Source organism: Myotis myotis, unplaced genomic scaffold (assembly GCF_014108235.1).
Source record: "Myotis myotis isolate mMyoMyo1 unplaced genomic scaffold, mMyoMyo1.p scaffold_m19_p_9, whole genome shotgun sequence".
NCBI classification, from domain to species: Eukaryota; Metazoa; Chordata; class Mammalia; order Chiroptera; family Vespertilionidae; genus Myotis; species Myotis myotis.
The window spans coordinates 4765221-4783497 of NW_023416401.1; the positions used below are offsets into that span (position 1 = coordinate 4765221).

General features: G+C 42.8%; 1 protein-coding gene across 2 annotated transcripts in view; it reads left to right on the forward strand.

Annotated features, from left to right (window-relative positions):
* The window catches only part of DSG4 (desmoglein 4), a 38762-nt gene extending 20722 nt beyond the window's left edge, over positions 1 to 18040 (forward strand). Inside the window, exons 9-17 of one of the 2 annotated variants that reach the window (XM_036323650.1) lie at positions 4 to 275; positions 1529 to 1668; positions 4147 to 4374; positions 7108 to 7413; positions 8332 to 8471; positions 8607 to 8670; positions 11835 to 12037; positions 14559 to 15017; positions 17392 to 18040. In XM_036323650.1, coding sequence (XP_036179543.1) covers positions 4 to 275; positions 1529 to 1668; positions 4147 to 4374; positions 7108 to 7413; positions 8332 to 8471; positions 8607 to 8670; positions 11835 to 12037; positions 14559 to 15017; positions 17392 to 17721 — 2142 coding nt within the window. In that variant the 3' untranslated portion in view covers positions 17722 to 18040. Of the gene's footprint in view, positions 1 to 3; positions 276 to 1528; positions 1669 to 4146; positions 4375 to 7107; positions 7414 to 8331; positions 8472 to 8606; positions 8671 to 11834; positions 12038 to 14558 lie in introns of both variants that reach the window. The other variant, XM_036323651.1, reaches the window with a different exon arrangement.
* The last annotated feature ends 237 nt before the right edge of the window (positions 18041 to 18277 follow it).

Below are 18277 nucleotides of genomic sequence, written 5' to 3' on the forward strand. Positions count from 1 at the left end.
CAGATGCTGGATTATGAACAAATGCCTAATATTCATCTTAGCATTGGAGTCAAAAACCAAGCTGAATTTCACCACTCAGTTGCCTCTCGATTCCGAATGCATTCAACCCCTGTGAGAATTCAGGTCATTAACGTGCGAGAAGGACCCACATTTGATCCAAACTCCATGACTTTCAGTGTGCAAGAAGGAGTAAGAGGAGATTCCTTACTGAATTATGTTCTTGGCACATACACGGCTATAGATTTGGACACAGGGAATCCTGCCACGAACGTCAGGTACTGCAAATCCTTTGCTTGTGTTAGAACAGCAACGCGTGGTTCTACCCAGTGCTGATTCGTGGAGCATGTGCCAGTGTGTGGGGCTTGAATTATTTTTGGAGTTCGGCTTTGCCTGTTCACCTGCTATAGAACACTACTGTGGCACTGGCATGTTCTTAGAATGTTAATCGTGTTTTACAGGCTGTAAGGGCTCCAACTGGGTGTAAGAGTAATTGTGTCCAGGGAGCAATTGTAAGATCAAAGAATCACCTTCAGTTACTCTGTGAGTCTCTTTGATCTTTTATGGCCAGTGGTACCACCCTGGACCTGGGCTGACTAAGCCATATCGTAAACAGTAAGACATCATAAAAGATGAGTCACCGCTTGTTTTTTTTTTAACCTGTGTTATCTATAACTTTGGGGCTAATTTCAACCTTCTACTTAACCTTATGAAGAAGGATAGTATTGAAGCTAAAATAATGTAGAGAGTCAGAATTAGAAAACAGAAAAGTAGGAATTAGGGGCACGAGGTATATATATTATACATGAGTTAGACCTATATAAGATAGTCTGGAAAATAACTATAGTGAAATATATAAATATTCTTTATATCCTTTTCTTTTCTCCCTTCTTACACCCAATATTTTTTGAGTGAACAATCTGTTGACTTAGAAATTGCTTCGATTGGAACAATTTTGATTATTTAATCAGCTAACAAATTAAAAGACATCAACACTTATGGAGTCGTCAGTATGGGATAGAGGAAAAGGGGATGTCAGATAAGGGCCATGGGAACTTAAAATTGTGCCTGGTGCAGACGAAAGATCTTCGCCCAAGCACTTTGAATCAATTATAAGTCACAAAACCCATATACACTAATGGAATAAATGATACCACAACCTCTGAAAGGCCAACAATGAAGTGCTCTGAAACCAATATACCTTAAAACTGAGGAGCAACTGATACATCCATGTGAATGAATAAAGGATATTTCCTTGATATTGCTATGATTTAATAAACAAACCTGAAACAGACTTATACATTTTATGAACAATTATATAAAGAAGTAAGGAGTAAAAATTATGAAATTTTAAAACTCTGTGCATTAATATGTTCAATGTCAGAATTTTATTGACATAGATACATTTTATAATCCAAATCAATTGTTACTGTAAAGCAGCAAACACCATATATAAGTTTAATGCATTGGGTGTGACTAAACTTATTAACTTTCATTTAAGCAAATGATGAACTTATTTCCTTAAAAACAGGTATATCATAGGACATGATGCTGGCAGCTGGTTAAAAGTTGACTCGAGGACTGGCGAGATACAATTTTCTAGGGAATTTGATAAGAAGTCAAAATATATTACCAATGGGATATACACAGCAGAGATCCTGGCTATAGATGGTAAGAAATTTATATTCAATGCTTTCATCAAATTATTAGTTTGCATTAAGTACGAATATTATTCTAATGTTGGTAGAAGATTGACTCAAATAAAATATATCATTCAGGGGTGTCTACAAGATTTACAGAGGTCTAAGTGCCTTAGACCAAGAACTGAATTCAGTACACTTACAACCACAATTTACATTTGTCATAATTTATTTCACCTGCTTCTAAAAAAGACTTGTATCAGACAGTGTAAAGCAAAAAAGTTAAAACATATAAAGAAAATTCATTTTCTGTTTATGGCCTTATCACTTGAGATGGTTCGCCGGATCTGCAGTGTGTTGGGAATGTTACAAGTGCGGCAAGATGTGCCCAAAGCTCACTGGGGACCAGCTGCAGGAAAGGCGGTGCCACTGCAGTCACTGCCGCTGAGCCACCTGGAGGCCTGCATGAGTGCCGCTTCTTAGACATGTTGCCCAAGTAAGATGTTAAGAACCAAGAACCTATTGCAAATACAGTGGGGCCTTGACTTATGAGTGTCCCAACTAACGAGTTTTTTGAGATACCAGCTGTCTCTCCGCAGATTTTTTGCTTTGAGTTGACAGAGTAATTTGAGTTAACGAGCTCCTTAACGAGCTTAAGGAGCACGGTCTCGGAAAGAATTAAACTCATAAGTCAAGGCCCCACTGTATAAGATCCAAACTAGAAGTCCTCAGCACAGATGAACTGAATTAACTTGTCCCTGAGCTGCTTTTCACATGGGAAAATCTATTAGGCCTTCCTCTAGGTGAGTAGCAACAGACATTTGTTTATCAATAGTTAATGATTCCCAGGAGTACTGCCTAGGAAACCAACCACTGCATAACAAAACAACACAAAAGGTCAGTAACCGGCAAGGGAGGAAAACAGAAGTCCCAGACACATTCCTATCAGAAGACAGATACTGCAGGTTTGCACTAAGTTTATATCTGAGCTTTACAATAGTAAACAAAGAGAGAGATAAATGGGCAGCGTAAGATTATAAAAGAAACCATGGTAATGCCCAAGCAATTACAACACATACATTCTGGTCTTCATCCTGTGAGTGTCGCATTTCACATCTGGGACAGTTACAGAAACAACATCGCCTCATTTATTATCAGAATTCTAGAAGGCCTCTTCTGATATGGACTCAGCATGCTGATCAGAACCTAAGGTCGTCCATTGGTCATATGTGAAAGTCTTCAAAAACTAGGATAAAAATTAGTCATTTCAAGTGAATAAAGAAAGAGAAAAACACTATCAAAAATTTATGGACAAAAGACTACACACAAGGCCATCGTTTATTCATAAGCAGAGTGTATGCCCTGGCACAGAGGCCTCCTAGGGGTTCAGATAAGGCTGTTCAAAGATGAGGGGCCACAGCTCTTTATGTAGCAAAGGACACCGGAGCAAACACTGTCAGCAATAACTTGAGCTGTGGGTTGCCACATCCAACGGCCCTGAGAAAGCCCTGGAGGCCAGAGAAGGACACAGACAACCAGCTGTGGGATGGCCCGGTGGCTCTCTAATGAGAGCCTAAACCTGGAAAGTCCAAGCTGAAGCAGGAATCAAGAACCTCCTGCATAAAACCATGCAGGGTACGGATAGCCTTCCAGTCTATTCTCCTGTGGTTGACCAGATGGCTCTCCACTTAGGCACACAAAAATCGTCTTTAAGAGAAGTTAACTTCTCCAAAAATGAGCTAGTAAAATACCCGAGATGATAATGTTCTAGTTTACAAATGATGAAACTAAGACCCTTCACAAGTTAAAAACAAAATAATTCTTTATTCATTGTAAAAGAACATAAAAGTAGAAAAGTGAACTAAACCCAGCCTACTATTTCCTGGCACCTTGCCCTTTTTGATAAACTATACTAACCTAAAATTTATTCCAAAGAGGTTAGGGGGGAAAAAATAAAATATTTTTATATTTGTTTTCTGAAGTACCTTCTCCGAGAGAAATAGCATCTAATGGGTGGAATTAAACAAATGGAAAGGAAAAGTATAGACAAGTAGTTATTTCATTTCAATTGTGGTTATTTCAATAACCCAGGAGTCAATAAGCATCCTGAAATGGAGGCTCGGAGCTGTCTCCGTTACGGGGACGGGGTGGGAATGGACAGCAGGAAACCTTCTCTAGGAAGGACATTTCCTTTTGCATCTTAGGATGCAGAGGAGTTGGCAGAGTAAGACGGAGGTGAAAGCATTTTAGGAAGGGTGACTAGGATGTCAAGGAGTCTTGAGTTAGAAGGAAACTAGTCCGAAAAACTGGGAAGAAGGCAGGGTGGCTGGAGGGTTGTGAGCAGAGGCCAGGTGGCTTCAGGGCCGTGACGTAGGCAGGAACCCATCACGCTCCATCTCAGGAGTCCCTCACACCGCTCCTATGTGCTGTGGCATTGCCAGGGGATGTGAGAAAGAAATTTCCCCCTGACACCATTCATCCCAACACCCATGATGCTTTGCCCTTCCAGATGGCTCTGGGAAAACGGCTACGGGAACCATCTGCATTGAAGTTCCTGATGTCAATGACTACTGTCCAGTCATTGTTGCTGAAAGTAATGCCATCTGCACCGCCTCTCCATCCATCCTTATATCCGCGAGAGACATTAACCATCATTCTTACGGGTCTCCCTTTACCTTCTGTGTTGTTGATCAGCCACCAGGGACAGCTAACTTATGGGATATCAAACCAGTAAATGGTAAGTGGAATGCAAACTTGCTCACTTTAAAGACTAAAAGCAAAAACAATTACCAGTAATTAGTCAAGCCATGTCATATTTTCTATCTCTGTTTCCATAATTCTCACCATATTCATATTAAATGAAAAAAATTAATATGCACATTTACACTATTTGGGAAAATGTTGAACTGAAATAAAAGTAAAAATGTCTTATCAATGCTGCATTTACAAATAGTAGTATGTAAAGATCAGTTTAGCCATTATTTTATATAGATGGGGTGCTACACAAATATTTTATCAGTTTGAAATAAACAGAACTCTTGACAAACTTGCCAGATGTCACAATTCCCTAGCCTAAATTATTTCAGGCAAGTCACTTAAATGTCTCTGAAACTCAGGTATGCCATAGATTTACATCTACACATTTTCTACTCACTTAGAAGCATATTAGGTCAAAGAAATTCTATATAATAAAAGCCTAATATGCTAAGTGTCCAGTTGTTCAGTTGTCCATTCAACCAATCAAAGCATAATATGCTAATGATATGCTAAGGCCACTTAATCACCTACTATGACGTGCACTGACCACCAAGGGGCAGAGGCTCCAACCAGTAGGTTAACTTGCTGCTGGGATCTGGCCGTTCGGGACTGAGCAAGATGGGCTAGACATGCCCTGGAGCCCTCCTGAGTCTCTCCCTGGCCCTGATCATGCACTGGTGGGTTCCCTAGGCCTGGCCTGCACCCTCTTGCAATCTGGGACCCCTCAGGGGATGTTGGAGAACTGGTTTTGGCTGAATCCCACAGGCCAGGCCAAGGGACCCCACTGGTGCACAAATTCGTGCACCAGGCCTCTAGTTGTTTCTATAAAGAGCTATGAGCTCACACTTATTTGTAAGAATAAAAATTTAAATCCAATTGTGCAATATTAGATGAATGGTTAGGCAAAGTCTGGTACATATTAAGATGTAGTACTAAGCAGCATTAAAATTAGAATTATATGAAGCATTTAGATACAAAGGAATGCATCAACTGAAGTATGTAAAGTATAAATATCCCAGAATGTATGTGTGTTAGTATTTTTGCTACATAAAAATGAAAGCAATGATTAAAATGAAGAGTAAATTTCAGGCAACATAATATTTAATATACTTTAGGTTCTTTTCCCTGAAATGTTAAATGTCAATTAGAAAGTGAAATGCTCAGAGAGGGCCTCATTTGGTCTAAGCTGGCTGCCTAATCTCATAGTCACTTGGTAAAATAGGAAAGACTTTGGAGGCAGGGGTGGGTGGTGGGAGGGTGGAGGTCATATGCTAGAGCCCAAGGTGAGAGCAAACACTTCCCCTTTCTGAGGTCACCAAGCTTCTCCATCCACAGGAAGGAGAAACCATAAACTAATGCTGGGGAAAATGCCCCCACTAGGGACTTAGCCAAAGAAAGAAATGTTTCCCCATAAAACCTTTTTGCTCATCTCCACAAAACCACTGTAATCTTTTAGAAAGCTAAGCATATTAAAGCAATTCTATTAAAATTAAGACAACTCTGAATTCACCTTTCCCTATAAAGTCCAATAGTCCATTCTTAAACAATAATTTCTAGCCACATTTTCGTCTTTCAGATCCTAAACACGATGAGTAAAAAATATAAGAATGTTCAACATGGAGATTGGTAATGATATTCAATGATATTACAGATTTGCCAGTTATATACACACACACACACACACACACACACACACACATATATATCCTATATAATAAAAGGCTAATATGCAAATTGACCAAACTGCAAAACAACTGGTCTCTATGACGTGCACAGACCAGCAGGAAGCAAATGCTCAACACAAGAGCTGCCCCATGGTGATCTGTGCGCTCCCCACAGGGGGAGCACCGCTCAACCAGAAACAGGGAGTGGGCCTAAGCCATCAGTCGGACATCCCCCAAGGGTTCCTGGACTGCGAAAAGGGTCAGGCCAGACTGAGGAACCCCCCAAGTGCACGAATTCCACACACCAGGCCTCTAGTTTATATATGACACTAGAGATAATATTCCCAGAGCCCTGTTTCAATGTTGGTGTCGAAGAACAGAGTAAGTTTTCACCTAACATGCCACTATTTCACAGCTTTATTCAGGTCTTACTTTATGCCCAGGCTAAATTTTGGTACAACTAGGTGGTGTATCATATAGCTAACTGAAAGTAATAAGCAATAATTATTATTATTATTGAGTGCCATGAATTAATCAATTACTATTCATGTGTTAAGTGTAAATTTAATCATCTTCAAAATGCCTTGGGTTGATAAATAAATTTCAATCAATATTTAAGCAATAGTTTCTATAGAAAATCAATAAGCAATAATAGCACAAAGAATTAAAAAAACAATAGTTACTGGAATAATTTTAAATGAAAGGGCAATGATTCTGAATAAGAGATAAACAACAGTTTTAGGGAGGATATTTGTAAATTGTAATCCTTAATTGAAGACTTCCAATATTTCCTCTCAGCTCAATACTCTTCCTTCATTGGACAAATATCTATTGCGTTCATATTATGGCCAAGTATTGTTGTCTTTGTACAGATAACAATCCAGCAGGAAAAGTCTTAAAAATTCATTGTAAGTGTTTCTCTGTTTTGTTTCTTAGTAAGTAGAGGGAGCTCTATGACTAAGGGATCAGGCCCTAAGTCAGGCATGAGTATTAGGAAGGGTCACCAGCAAGTGATTTAATTTCTTTCTCTTTCCTCTCCTCCCTTGCAGCTACCTCTGCCCTCCTGATGGCTGGGCAGCCGCTGTCAGTGGGAGCTTACCAAATCCCAATCCTGGTGAAGGACAGCTTCAACCGGGCGTGTGAACTGCCGCAGACGGTGAAGATAGAGGCCTGCGACTGTGACATCAGCCAAACGTGCTTGCACTCCAGCACTCCGGGCATCTACACCGGGGATAGCAGCTCAGTTACCAGTGACATATATGGGCCTGTCCCTGGCGACCGCATTGAGGGTTCAAATGTTGGCCTGGGACCAGCAGGGATTGGCATGATTGCTCTGGGCCTCCTACTACTGCTCTGTAAGTACCGGCTTAAACCCCTCTTCGCAATAGTTCTCCCAAATAAGAATGGAACCAGGCTTGCGTTCATTTGGTCATTTCCCTTTATTATCTGTGGCAATTTTTGTGAAAATCCGGAACTAAACAAAGGAGCTGGTGAGGGCATGTACGTGTTCAATAGCGGTGACTAAAGAGGTCTAGACTTAGTGAGGGTCCCAAAGATGGGGAACACGTGCAAGTCTAAGTATAACACAGCAGAGCACAGAGTAAGCCTTCCAGTGAGACCTGCAGCAGAGGCTTCAAGAGCGGAGCGGCAGGAGCAGTTAAGTCCGAGGGGAAGGGCGGGCAAGTCTTTCTGGTGGAAGTGACTTTGAACCACTTCCTAAAAAGTGAGGATTTTCTTAGAAAGAGGATGGTGTGTGTGTACACATACACGTATCCAGGGACCTGTAGGCACACACATGACCAGGGAGGTTAATATGTATTTCCTCAAATGTTAATCCATAGTTACACATAGATAGGCTTATAAATGCATACACATGCACAGATGATTACTTGTGAATAAATACACATCTATAAATGTGCATGCATTTATGGGGAACTAGGAATCCTAACATTTGATTTGAATCCTAAATCTGCTACCACCCAGTTCAGGAATCTCGGACGAGAGGAAAGACTTACTTTTCTAATCTGCCAGGAAAGGGCCCAGACTACATGGTCTAACCTCCCTTCGTTCCAGCTCTAACAGTCTATGTGAGTTGGCGGGTTTGTATTTATAAACATGGATGTGTACTCTCAATCTCTTAGGGGGAAATGATGCTCTTACATTTGTCTCCATCCTCTGGTTCTAAATATAATGCCACATTTCCTGCAAAATGAAGCGCTTGTGACTCCCTACGCTGAGCCACCTGCTGACTCTGCCTTTTGCATTCCTGGCAGTATCGCCGCTCCTGCTGCTCATATGCTGCTGCAAGCGAAGGCAGCCAGAGGGCCTGGGGACCAGGTTTGCCCCGGTGCCCGAGGGCGGAGAAGGAGTGATCCAGTCCTGGAGAATAGAAGGGGCCCATCCTGAGGACAGGGTGAGTACAAGCACACGGCATTTCCATGGAAACCGAGCACATCTTGATAGTTACACAGCCCACGAAAATAGAAAGATGTCCATTTTAAATATTTAACATAAAACATTCCTTTTAAAATATATTTTGTCTTTTCAGGATGTGTCAAATATATGTGTACCAATAACCGCTTCTAACACGCAGGATCGTATGGATTCCTCCGGTAAGTGGACGCCACAATTTTAAAATTTGCAAAATTACTAAGCCAGATAAACCTCATGTGTAATTACCTTTATAAAAACAGCATATCTATTGATCCCCTCAATATGACAGTATATGAGAAGTGACCACTTCGTTTTTCTATCTTAAACTGCAGGCAGTGAGGTGTAGGGTAGCATTTTAAATGGTGAATTTTGGAGCCAGAATGCGTGGGTGTGATTCCCAGCTCTGCATCTTAGCAGTAATAAGTTCCTGGACAAAACACTCAACCTCTCTGGGCCTCACTTTTCTCATCACTGAAATTCAGTTTATGAGAGCACCTCCTTCAAAGTGTTGCTGTGAAGAGTGTGTGTGTGTGTGTGTGTGTGTGTGTGTGTAGCCCGGTGCACAAAAATTTGTGCACTCGGCGGGGGGGGGGGGGGGGGGGGCCTCAGTTATTAAACATTTATTGGCACAACACTGACCACATTGGTGGTGGTGGTGGTCTTGTCAGAATGTGTTATATTATGCAGATGAAAATCTATTTAAACAGATTTGATGTAGATATTTTCAAAGATGGAAGAATTGTCCCTGTCAACTATTTTAGTTGATTCATATCTTCACTAATTGTCATTATTGCAAAGTTTTCAGTCCCCATATGAATTGCTGGATATAATAGGTCATGTGCTGTCCCTGTCCTTTGTAGCCTTTGTTACCTTAAGGACTCTAGTTTTCTATTTATATGTTTAAGCACCAACCTTACCGGCTTAAAAATGTAAGCTCTTAACACTGCTCTCTCTGTTCCGTATCCTTTCGATAAAAAGTGGCGTTGGGTTGCAGCACAGGAGAGAAATTCAGAAGGGGAATACTGAAGTAATGACTGTAGTAGGAGAAGAGGGAACCTATTTCCCTGGCTACAGGCGCTGGCGCCCTGGACCACAGGGCTGGCAGCTTCTCAGGGTGGCTGCAGCCTGGGACCTCGGGCAGGTAGCTTGTCCATCTCCTGGGCTGCAGCCAGCCACAGGTGCTGGCGCCTAGACCAAAGGTGGGTGGCTTCTTCTTCTGGCAGCTTCTTCTTCTGTGCTTCCAGGGGGGCAGTCAGTTATGTGTATATGTGTGTGCATGCAAACATAGGCATGTACACGTGTGTATGTGGAAATCTGCCTGGCAATTCAAAACCATAGAAGAGTTGCCCCCTTTCTCTTGAATCTTCCAGAGATATCCCCCACTTTTTTATTCTATCACTACTGGACAGTCAGTATTTGCAGTCAGCCACCCAGTGACTCAGTGTCTATTTCTGATTTCTTCTTTCCCTGTCTGTCTTCCAACCCCTAATCATATTTCCACCTGGATGCATCATTTTTACTCCCAATATGCTGTATAGAGAAGGAGTTAGGATGCTCTCTTCCCATGAATTGTACTCAGTAACAAACCAATTGCATTTTAGTTGGGCAATGCCCCTATCCACCCTTCAAATCCCTTCCACCATGCATTTCTGTTTCCCTTTTTGTTTGTTGGATTGTTCTGCTGCTCCTTCTCCTCACCCCACCACCCTTGGATCATAATGTAAAATTCTTTTACCATGTCAAGAAATTATTAAAAATACAGGTACTTTGAAAAAAAAAATACAGGTACTTCTTCGAACACTGGCAGCTGCTGGCCTCTTCCCTGACCCCCCTCCGGCTTCTCCGGTTGCTGATCCATGGCCGGGGGGGGGGGGGGGGGGGGGGGGGGGGCAGGGAAGAGGCGGATGCTGGCCCCCCTCTGGCTTCTCCAATCACCGGCTGGGGGGTGGGCAAAGGCAGCCCCCAGGGACGCCTTTGCCCTGCTATCCAGCTCTTGCCTGCCGCCTGGGTCTCCAATCACTGTCCTTCCCCTTTCACCTCCCATCATTGTGCCTACATATGCAAATTAACTGCCATCTTTGTTGGCGGTTAACTGCCATCTTTATTGGCAGTTAATTTGCATATCGCCCTGATTAGCCAATGGGAAGCATAGCGAAGGTATGGTCAATTACCATGTTTGTCTATTATTAGATTAGATACACACACATATATATGTGTGTGTGTGTGTGTGTGTGTGTGTGTGTATATATATATATACACACACACACACACACATATACACACACACATATATACACACAGATACACACACACACACATATGCTTATGTGTATATGTCACACACATGGGGTGTTCCCAAACGTGTATAATTATAAAGGCAGTGTTCATTAAAATACATTTCATTTTCAAAATTGAGCTGTCAGCTCTTAAAGTGTGTATATATTTTGAGGGGTCACCCTGTACATTATGTATAGGATATACTATATATGTATGACATATGTGATATATGAATATGCGTATATGTGTGTATCATGAAGTATATATTCCAATAATGCCTAGTACAGAGTAAGTGATACTGTAGCCATTATTTATAAGAGACTGTTAAAAAAAAAAAAAGAAAGAAAAAGTCAGCAAATATGTTCTTTAAATAATACATTGAAGGACTTTTCTTAAATTCACACATGCATTTGCCTCACAAATCTTGTACTCTCCTCACTCACCAGGCCCACACATACCCAAGACTCCTGCAAACACACAGCCACTGGGCAGGACCAACAAGCAGAGAGGCTGCCCAGACCTCTCCCAGCCCCCAGACCCCTCCCAAACCCCGGCCCTCTCCCAGCCCCCAGACCTCTCCCAACCCCCAGATTTCTCAGAGATGGTTCCTCAGTGTCCCAAGTCAGAGGCTGGGGAGAATGAACGCTCCTGGGAGAGCCAGCTCTCCCCCAGCACCAGGGTGAACCGGGACTGTGAGCTCCTTCCCGCAAACACATCACTGCCCTGCTTTGGAAGGTTCTGGAGAGGGCGCAAACCTTGGGCTGGCGGGGAGCTTGCCAGAGGCAGCACTGACGGCACTGACTGGTGCGGGCACAGGGGCCTCCCTCCCCAGCTGGTCACACTTTCAGTCTAGGGGCCAAGTGCATGCACAGTGAGAGCCCATCGGGCAGCTGCTCCCTCCGCCCTGGTTTCCACCAGCCTGGAGGGGTGGCTGTGATGCCAAGGGCACCTCACCTGGTTGTGGGGCGTCGGGGTGCCCCACAGACAGCCCCACAGACAGCCCCGCAGTGGTTTCCTTGGACACACAAAGCAGACAACTCCAGCACTGAACTCCTTCTCCCCACAGACATCTACACGAACACGTACGCGGCCGGCGGGACGGTGGAAGGGGGCGTGTCGGGCATGGAGCTGAACACCGGGCTGGGCACCACCGGCCTGGCCGCTGGGGCCGGGGGCACCCTGAGGAGGAGGGGCTCCATGCTGGGCCCCCAGAGGGAGCAGGCAGACGTGGGCCTGAACCTGGCTTTCCTGGACAGCTACTTCTCCGAGGTAATCCACCTCCCCCACCCCACCCCCACACACATCCCCATACCCCCTCACCCCGCCCCCCCACACACACACACACCCATCACCCAGGAAGCAGGCTGAGGCTGAACCACAGCAACCGGCAGTGGGTGCAGGTCTTCACCTTACCCCTCCAGCATCAGACAGAGAGGCTGTGTGGGGAAGCATTTCACATGACTGACATAACACATTTACTACCACGAGAAAGGCTGGCATCTCTCCTCATTCTCCTCGTCCTTCTTTCCACTTTTCTGTTTCCTCGCAGTTTTCCCACTTTGTTGCCCCTAGCAACCACACAGCAGCAAGATCCTGACTAAGAAAAAGATCTATGTATTTGTGTCCTCACTTGATGGCATCCTTCCTGCTCGGCAGGTGGTTCCCGCAGAAGGGAGAAAAATAAAGTGAGAGCCAGGATTGGGAAAGGAAAGGGGTGGTCACTCAAGAAGAGCAGCCCCAGGACTTGGCGCCAGGTCAGGGCCTAGAACCCGGGGCTCCTCTTCTCTGACCAGGGCCCCGCCCACCAGTGTCCTCACTCAGAGAAGGAACAGGGGCTGTGATCTTCCAAAGGGAAACCCCCTCATCACTGGATGGCCCAGCGGGCAGCACACAGAGTAAATACACCCTCCTGTGAATCGCTACTTAGCATGTTTACTTCACCTATTGAGCCTTCCCTTTTATCTCATATTTCACCCAGCCTGTTTCACTCCCCATAGGGTAACACACCAATTGCACCACTGCTCATCACAAAACATTGAAAGGGTGCTGTTGTCATGTAAGCTGTATCTTAAAATTGGTGGTTACAAATATGATGGCAGACTGCGCATGAATAGTACAGGTTATTTCAATGTGTGATCGGTACTACAGAGTGCATTCCACAGATGGGAACAAATGGCACGTGTCACAGAAGTGATGTTTAACAAATCACTCCTAGAATCTCATTAACATCAAAGGAACTTTACCATGAATGTCAAACTGCCCTGGGCATGTGTCCCTATGGTTACAGTCGGTGCTTTACAGGACAAAGGAAAACTAAATGCATTCTCCTTTCTCTATGAGCACTGAGGTCGTCCTCCCCCAAACATTTCAGCTCTACACTTACAAGTGGCCCTAGATTTCAGAGGCCGTGAGACACAGCCCCTTCCCCCTCCCCCCTCCGCCTTCCGGCCCCCCTCAGCCTCTGAGGAGCAAAGCCCAGGCCTCTTTGCTGTCACTGTTACATCAGCACCAGCCACCGGGCAGCTGACGAGTGCCCCATGCCAAAGGATGCTCCTCTCACCCACCTGCCTTTTAAATATTAACCCGCAGAGTTTTAAGGTAATGCCGATCTCATGAATAATTGACTTCAAGACCTAAAATCAGCCATTCCTAGCGGTAGCATTTGGATGCTGGTGCAGACCAGAGGAAAAGCAGCATGATGTGGTATAAAAAGGAAAGCTGGATTTAAAGTTGTAGTGCACAGTTACTTGGGTTTGGGGGCATGCCACTGCCCCTCTCTGGGCCTTCAGTATCCTTATTTATAAAACAAAGAGGGGAGCCTGGCCGGTGTTGCTCAGTGGTTAAGCATCAACCCAGGAACTAAGAGGTCACTGATTCAATTCCAAGTCAGGGCACATGTCTGTTGTGGGGCACATGCCTGGGTTGCAGGCTCCATCCCCTGTGAGAGGTGTGCAGGAGGCACCCAATCAATGATTCTCTCTTATCATTGATGTTTCTTCTCTCTTTCCCTCTCCCTTCCTCTCTATCTAAAAATCAATAAAAACATTTAAATAAATAAAATAAAGAAGGGGTCAGATTATATCAGGTGATTCAGATGGTGCTAGGCAGGCCCTATAGCATTCCATGGGACCCACCAAGGGCCATGGCAGGTTAGAGAAAGGGGGAGAGAATGGCAGGTCTCTGCTCCCACCCCCATCCCCACCCCCACCCCCCCTTCAAACAGAAAAGTTCCACTTTCATGGCTCCTCCCTAGGATTTCACTTGACGATCACAGCAGGTTACCTCCTTGTGCCCTCACCTGTTAGCCTAACTCCAGAGAGACCCCAGGTCTTTCCACTCAGACCACAAAACTCCATTGACATCCTGATCAAGTCTCTGAAGCTTAGAGATATTTACATCTTTATCCTTGCTTTTATTCTAAGTTGATCAAATATATCTCCTTAAATAATATTTTGAATGTAACTTGATATGTTTTATTATTTCTTGACCATCTCAGAAACAAAGACTACAAATCCAAATGGTTAACACACTGTCTTTGATTCATACTCTGAATAAAATGTAGAAATGATCACTTGTCAGCGTTCAAATAAGATAATACACATTTATTCTAAATCCATGCACCATTAATGCACAGTGATCTCCTTCAACAATGCCAATTATTTAGAAAGACAGCAAAGAATCAGGGTTTTCCTAGGTTCATTCCATAAAATCTTAAATCAGATGCCTCTAAGGCACTGATCATTTAAAGGGAAAGGAAACTTCTAACTTTCCATTTTTCTTCTAATTTCAGAAAGCGTATGTCTATGCAGATGAAGATGAAGGTCGGCCAGCAAACGACTGCTTGCTCATTTATGACCACGAGGGAGTCGGGTCGCCTGTGGGCTCGATCGGCTGCTGCAGTTGGATTGTGGATGATCTGGATGAAGACTACATGGAAACTTTAGATCCCAAGTTTAGAACTCTTGCTGAAATCTGCTTAGACACGGAAATTGAACCATTTCCCTCACACCAAGCCTGTATACCTATCAGTACGGATCTCCCTTTGCTCGGGCCTAATTACTTTGTGAATGAATCTTCAGGAATGACTCTCTCAGAGGCTGAATTCCAAGCAGAAATGGCAATGCCTGAACCCATGATCCACGGGGATATTGTAGTGACTGAGACCTACACGACTACCGATCAGTGTATGCAGCCCACCACAATCGTTTTCGATCCTCAGCTTGCACCCAATGTTGTAGTAACGGAAACGGTAATGACACCTGTCTATGATGTTCAAGGGAATCTTTGCGTACCAGCTGAGTTAGCCAACGCACAAAATGTCATCTACACAGAGAGAGTAGTGTCTAGTCCTGGCGTGCCTGACATGAGGAGTGGTAGCATGACTGATGGTTGCATGGGACCTGTGATGAGTGGCAGTATTTTAGTAGGGCCAGAAATTCAAGTGACACAAATGGTGAGTCCTCCGGATATTCACATAAGCCGAACCATTGGTTCCACATCCCCAATGACATCTCGACATAGAGTAACACGGTATAGTAACATACATTACTCCCAACAGTAAGCGCTTTATGGTCAGTATTCCTTGCCCTGTGGAATCACCAACATATCCATCAAAGATGTATAATGTACTCTATTTAACATTTAACTAGTCAACAAATACTCAAATTTTTAAAATGTAATGGCATTCTTTGATTACATCTTTTTGGGGGATAAATATGGCTGAGAACTTTAGATAAGCCTTTTTAAATTATTTCTGACTTTCAATAATATGCCAAAAACACTTGAAGAAATGTGTTATGTCCTTTGATACTGTCTAATAAAGAGCACATAACTCATTAGGCGAACCTTAGAGGTCTTTGGGCCTGTGCATCTGGTCGTGTAAACCCAGATGCCCTTGTCCTTGTAGGTTGCAAAAGGAGTCTTGTCTGCATTCACCAGACATTTGTGTCTTTAGAGAATTATCTCTATTAAATATTTTAATTGAAAAAGTGAATAAAGTATACATTTCTGAAAGGAAACTGAAAAGGAAGATGGGGCATTTAGCAATAGAAAAATAAAATCATTTGTCTCTTCAAATGGTTTCTCAAGATATGAAATATTTAGGGCATGCTTAATATAATACAGGGAAAGAGTTTGCCAGCTAAATGCATCACTGAAAGTGGGCTAGCAATATATATGCACCTATATATCTATACATATATACATAAATCAATATGGATTAATTTTTGTTGCACTTTATTGATTTGTATCATTAATTGTAAATAGCAATTAGAATAGCAAAACAAAATATGAAAACACCACAGTATAAACGGTTCTTAGGGAAGCAGTAGAGTAGGAGAGTTTTTCCCCATTACAGAGAATTTTTTCCCTGCTCTCACTACTTATGTCAGAAGAACATACGGATTATGGTTTAATAAGTGTCATTGACCTGAGCCATAGAGTTTTTATTTGGTAACTAGATCATCTCCAGAAGCACCTCTGTAAGTGCGTGTATTCAGCAACTGAAAAGCTGCTCTATGCTGAGTGCTGACCTTGGCTCTGTGCATACATAGGGAGGAGGACAGGCATGATTGCTGTCTTCGTAGTACTTCTAATTCATATCAAGACTTAGAACAAAACTCTGAAGATACATGTCTGAGTTCCCACCAAAAATAATTAGTATTTAGACCATTACCAAGCTGTTTTTCCTTTAAACACTGCTCCTTCTACTGGGGGAGTGCAGTGGAAACACATGTACAGGTTGCTTATTGTTAGTGCGCTCAAAGCTGCTTGAGAAAAAGAACTCGAGTGAGATTGTTTTATTTAGTTCTATAAAATATGTAAACTATATAGTAGTAGCTATACTATGACTCGTAAGATCGTGTAAATGAAATAAACTTATTTTCAGGGACTTTTCCTTTGGAAGAAAATAATTTTGGTGCTTCTTCCTTTATAAATAAAACTACTGTAAAATCGGGGGCCTCTCACATATACTCTTGCCCAATTCTCTCATTTTACAGAAAAGGAATCTAGAATGGAGACATTAAGTGATCACAACCAGCAGCTGTGGTACCAAACTTGAACCCCTCGCTCGGGTGCCCTGGCCAGTGTGCTATGTAAGACTAGAACTGCATCTGACATGGAGAGGACCTCATTTGGCCTATTGCATGGTCTTTGCTATTGTCTAGTTGGAGGAAAAAGTCTCCCTCGAGAAAATAAAAAAGGTTTTGTGGTTAAAGTGCAGAATGGCTAAAACAGTGCAATGCCAGGTAATTTACATGTTTTCTAATCAGTTCCAAATTGCATGTATTGCCAGTCATCACAGCCACTCCTTACTTTAGGCTTCATGCCGAGACTCCGCCACATTCTGTTACTCCATGGTTAGGTGAAATCCACAGACGGCCAGAGAGCACGGCGCCACGGCCATCCTAACACTCAGTAGCACCTGTACGCGTTCAGGCCCATGCCATATGCTGACCTATTTTTTTGAAATTTTTATTCTATTAGGCCAGTCATTCTAAACATTGTGAAACAATTAGTAAATAATTAAATGGAAGGTGACAATGGAATTAAAACTAAAAATAGTATTAGATGTGAAAAATTATGAATAAAATAGTACTGACAGATTAAAATTTTCAAATTAGGTAAAACCACTTGTGAGAAGGGCGAGAAAGTTCTTCTGTGGGCTTTTTCTCCTCCGTCTATCAATACGCAAAGATGTAAGGTGCTCGCAGAGGCAATCTACCTCTGACGGTGGCTGCTCCCTCCGCGCGATCCCTGGAAGCAAGACCAGAGCCATTTCATTTTCCCTCCACGCCACCAGTGAGGAGGAACCTCCCTCACTCCCAGGTCATCAGCGTCGCTCATGTGGGACTCACGCCTCTGAAATCAGTATTTTAAAAACATCATCCCCAGCAAGCAGGACGTCCCGTCCAGTGCTTCAGAGGTACGCTACTGATTTACCTAAGAGGTAAAGGTGACACAGCACTCACGTTCCAGCTTAAAAATAAATCCAGAAGCCAGGAAAGGAGATGTAACAGATAAATAAGTATAACAGAAGGTAGTTCAGGTCATATCTCCGGCCCTGCATGTTTACTTGAGGGGATAGCATTGTTAAATGAATAAATGGGTTGTCTTAGAAAAGTTCTATCAGGTGAAGGGAAAGAAAGACTATAGGAAGCAGAGTATTTATAAACTTGTTTCATAAAAAAAATTTTTCAAAAATTCCTTTTTGATTAGATCTTCCTGTATGCAATGTATTACTAATGTACTGATGTTTTATATGTTTCTTCAATAAAACCTGTGATAAGAAAAAGTGTTTTGTTTTCTCTTTGGTGCACAATCACACATTCAGGAAAAATTTCCCCACTGTGTTCTAGGTGAATATCATCTTTAGCATTACATATATAATAGAGGAAAATGGATTCATTCATAAATTTAAATTCAGAGTAATTCACTTATCTGACCATAATAGAATTTCTCAATATAACTGTTATGTTATTAGTAAATGCTCACTATAAACTAACAAAT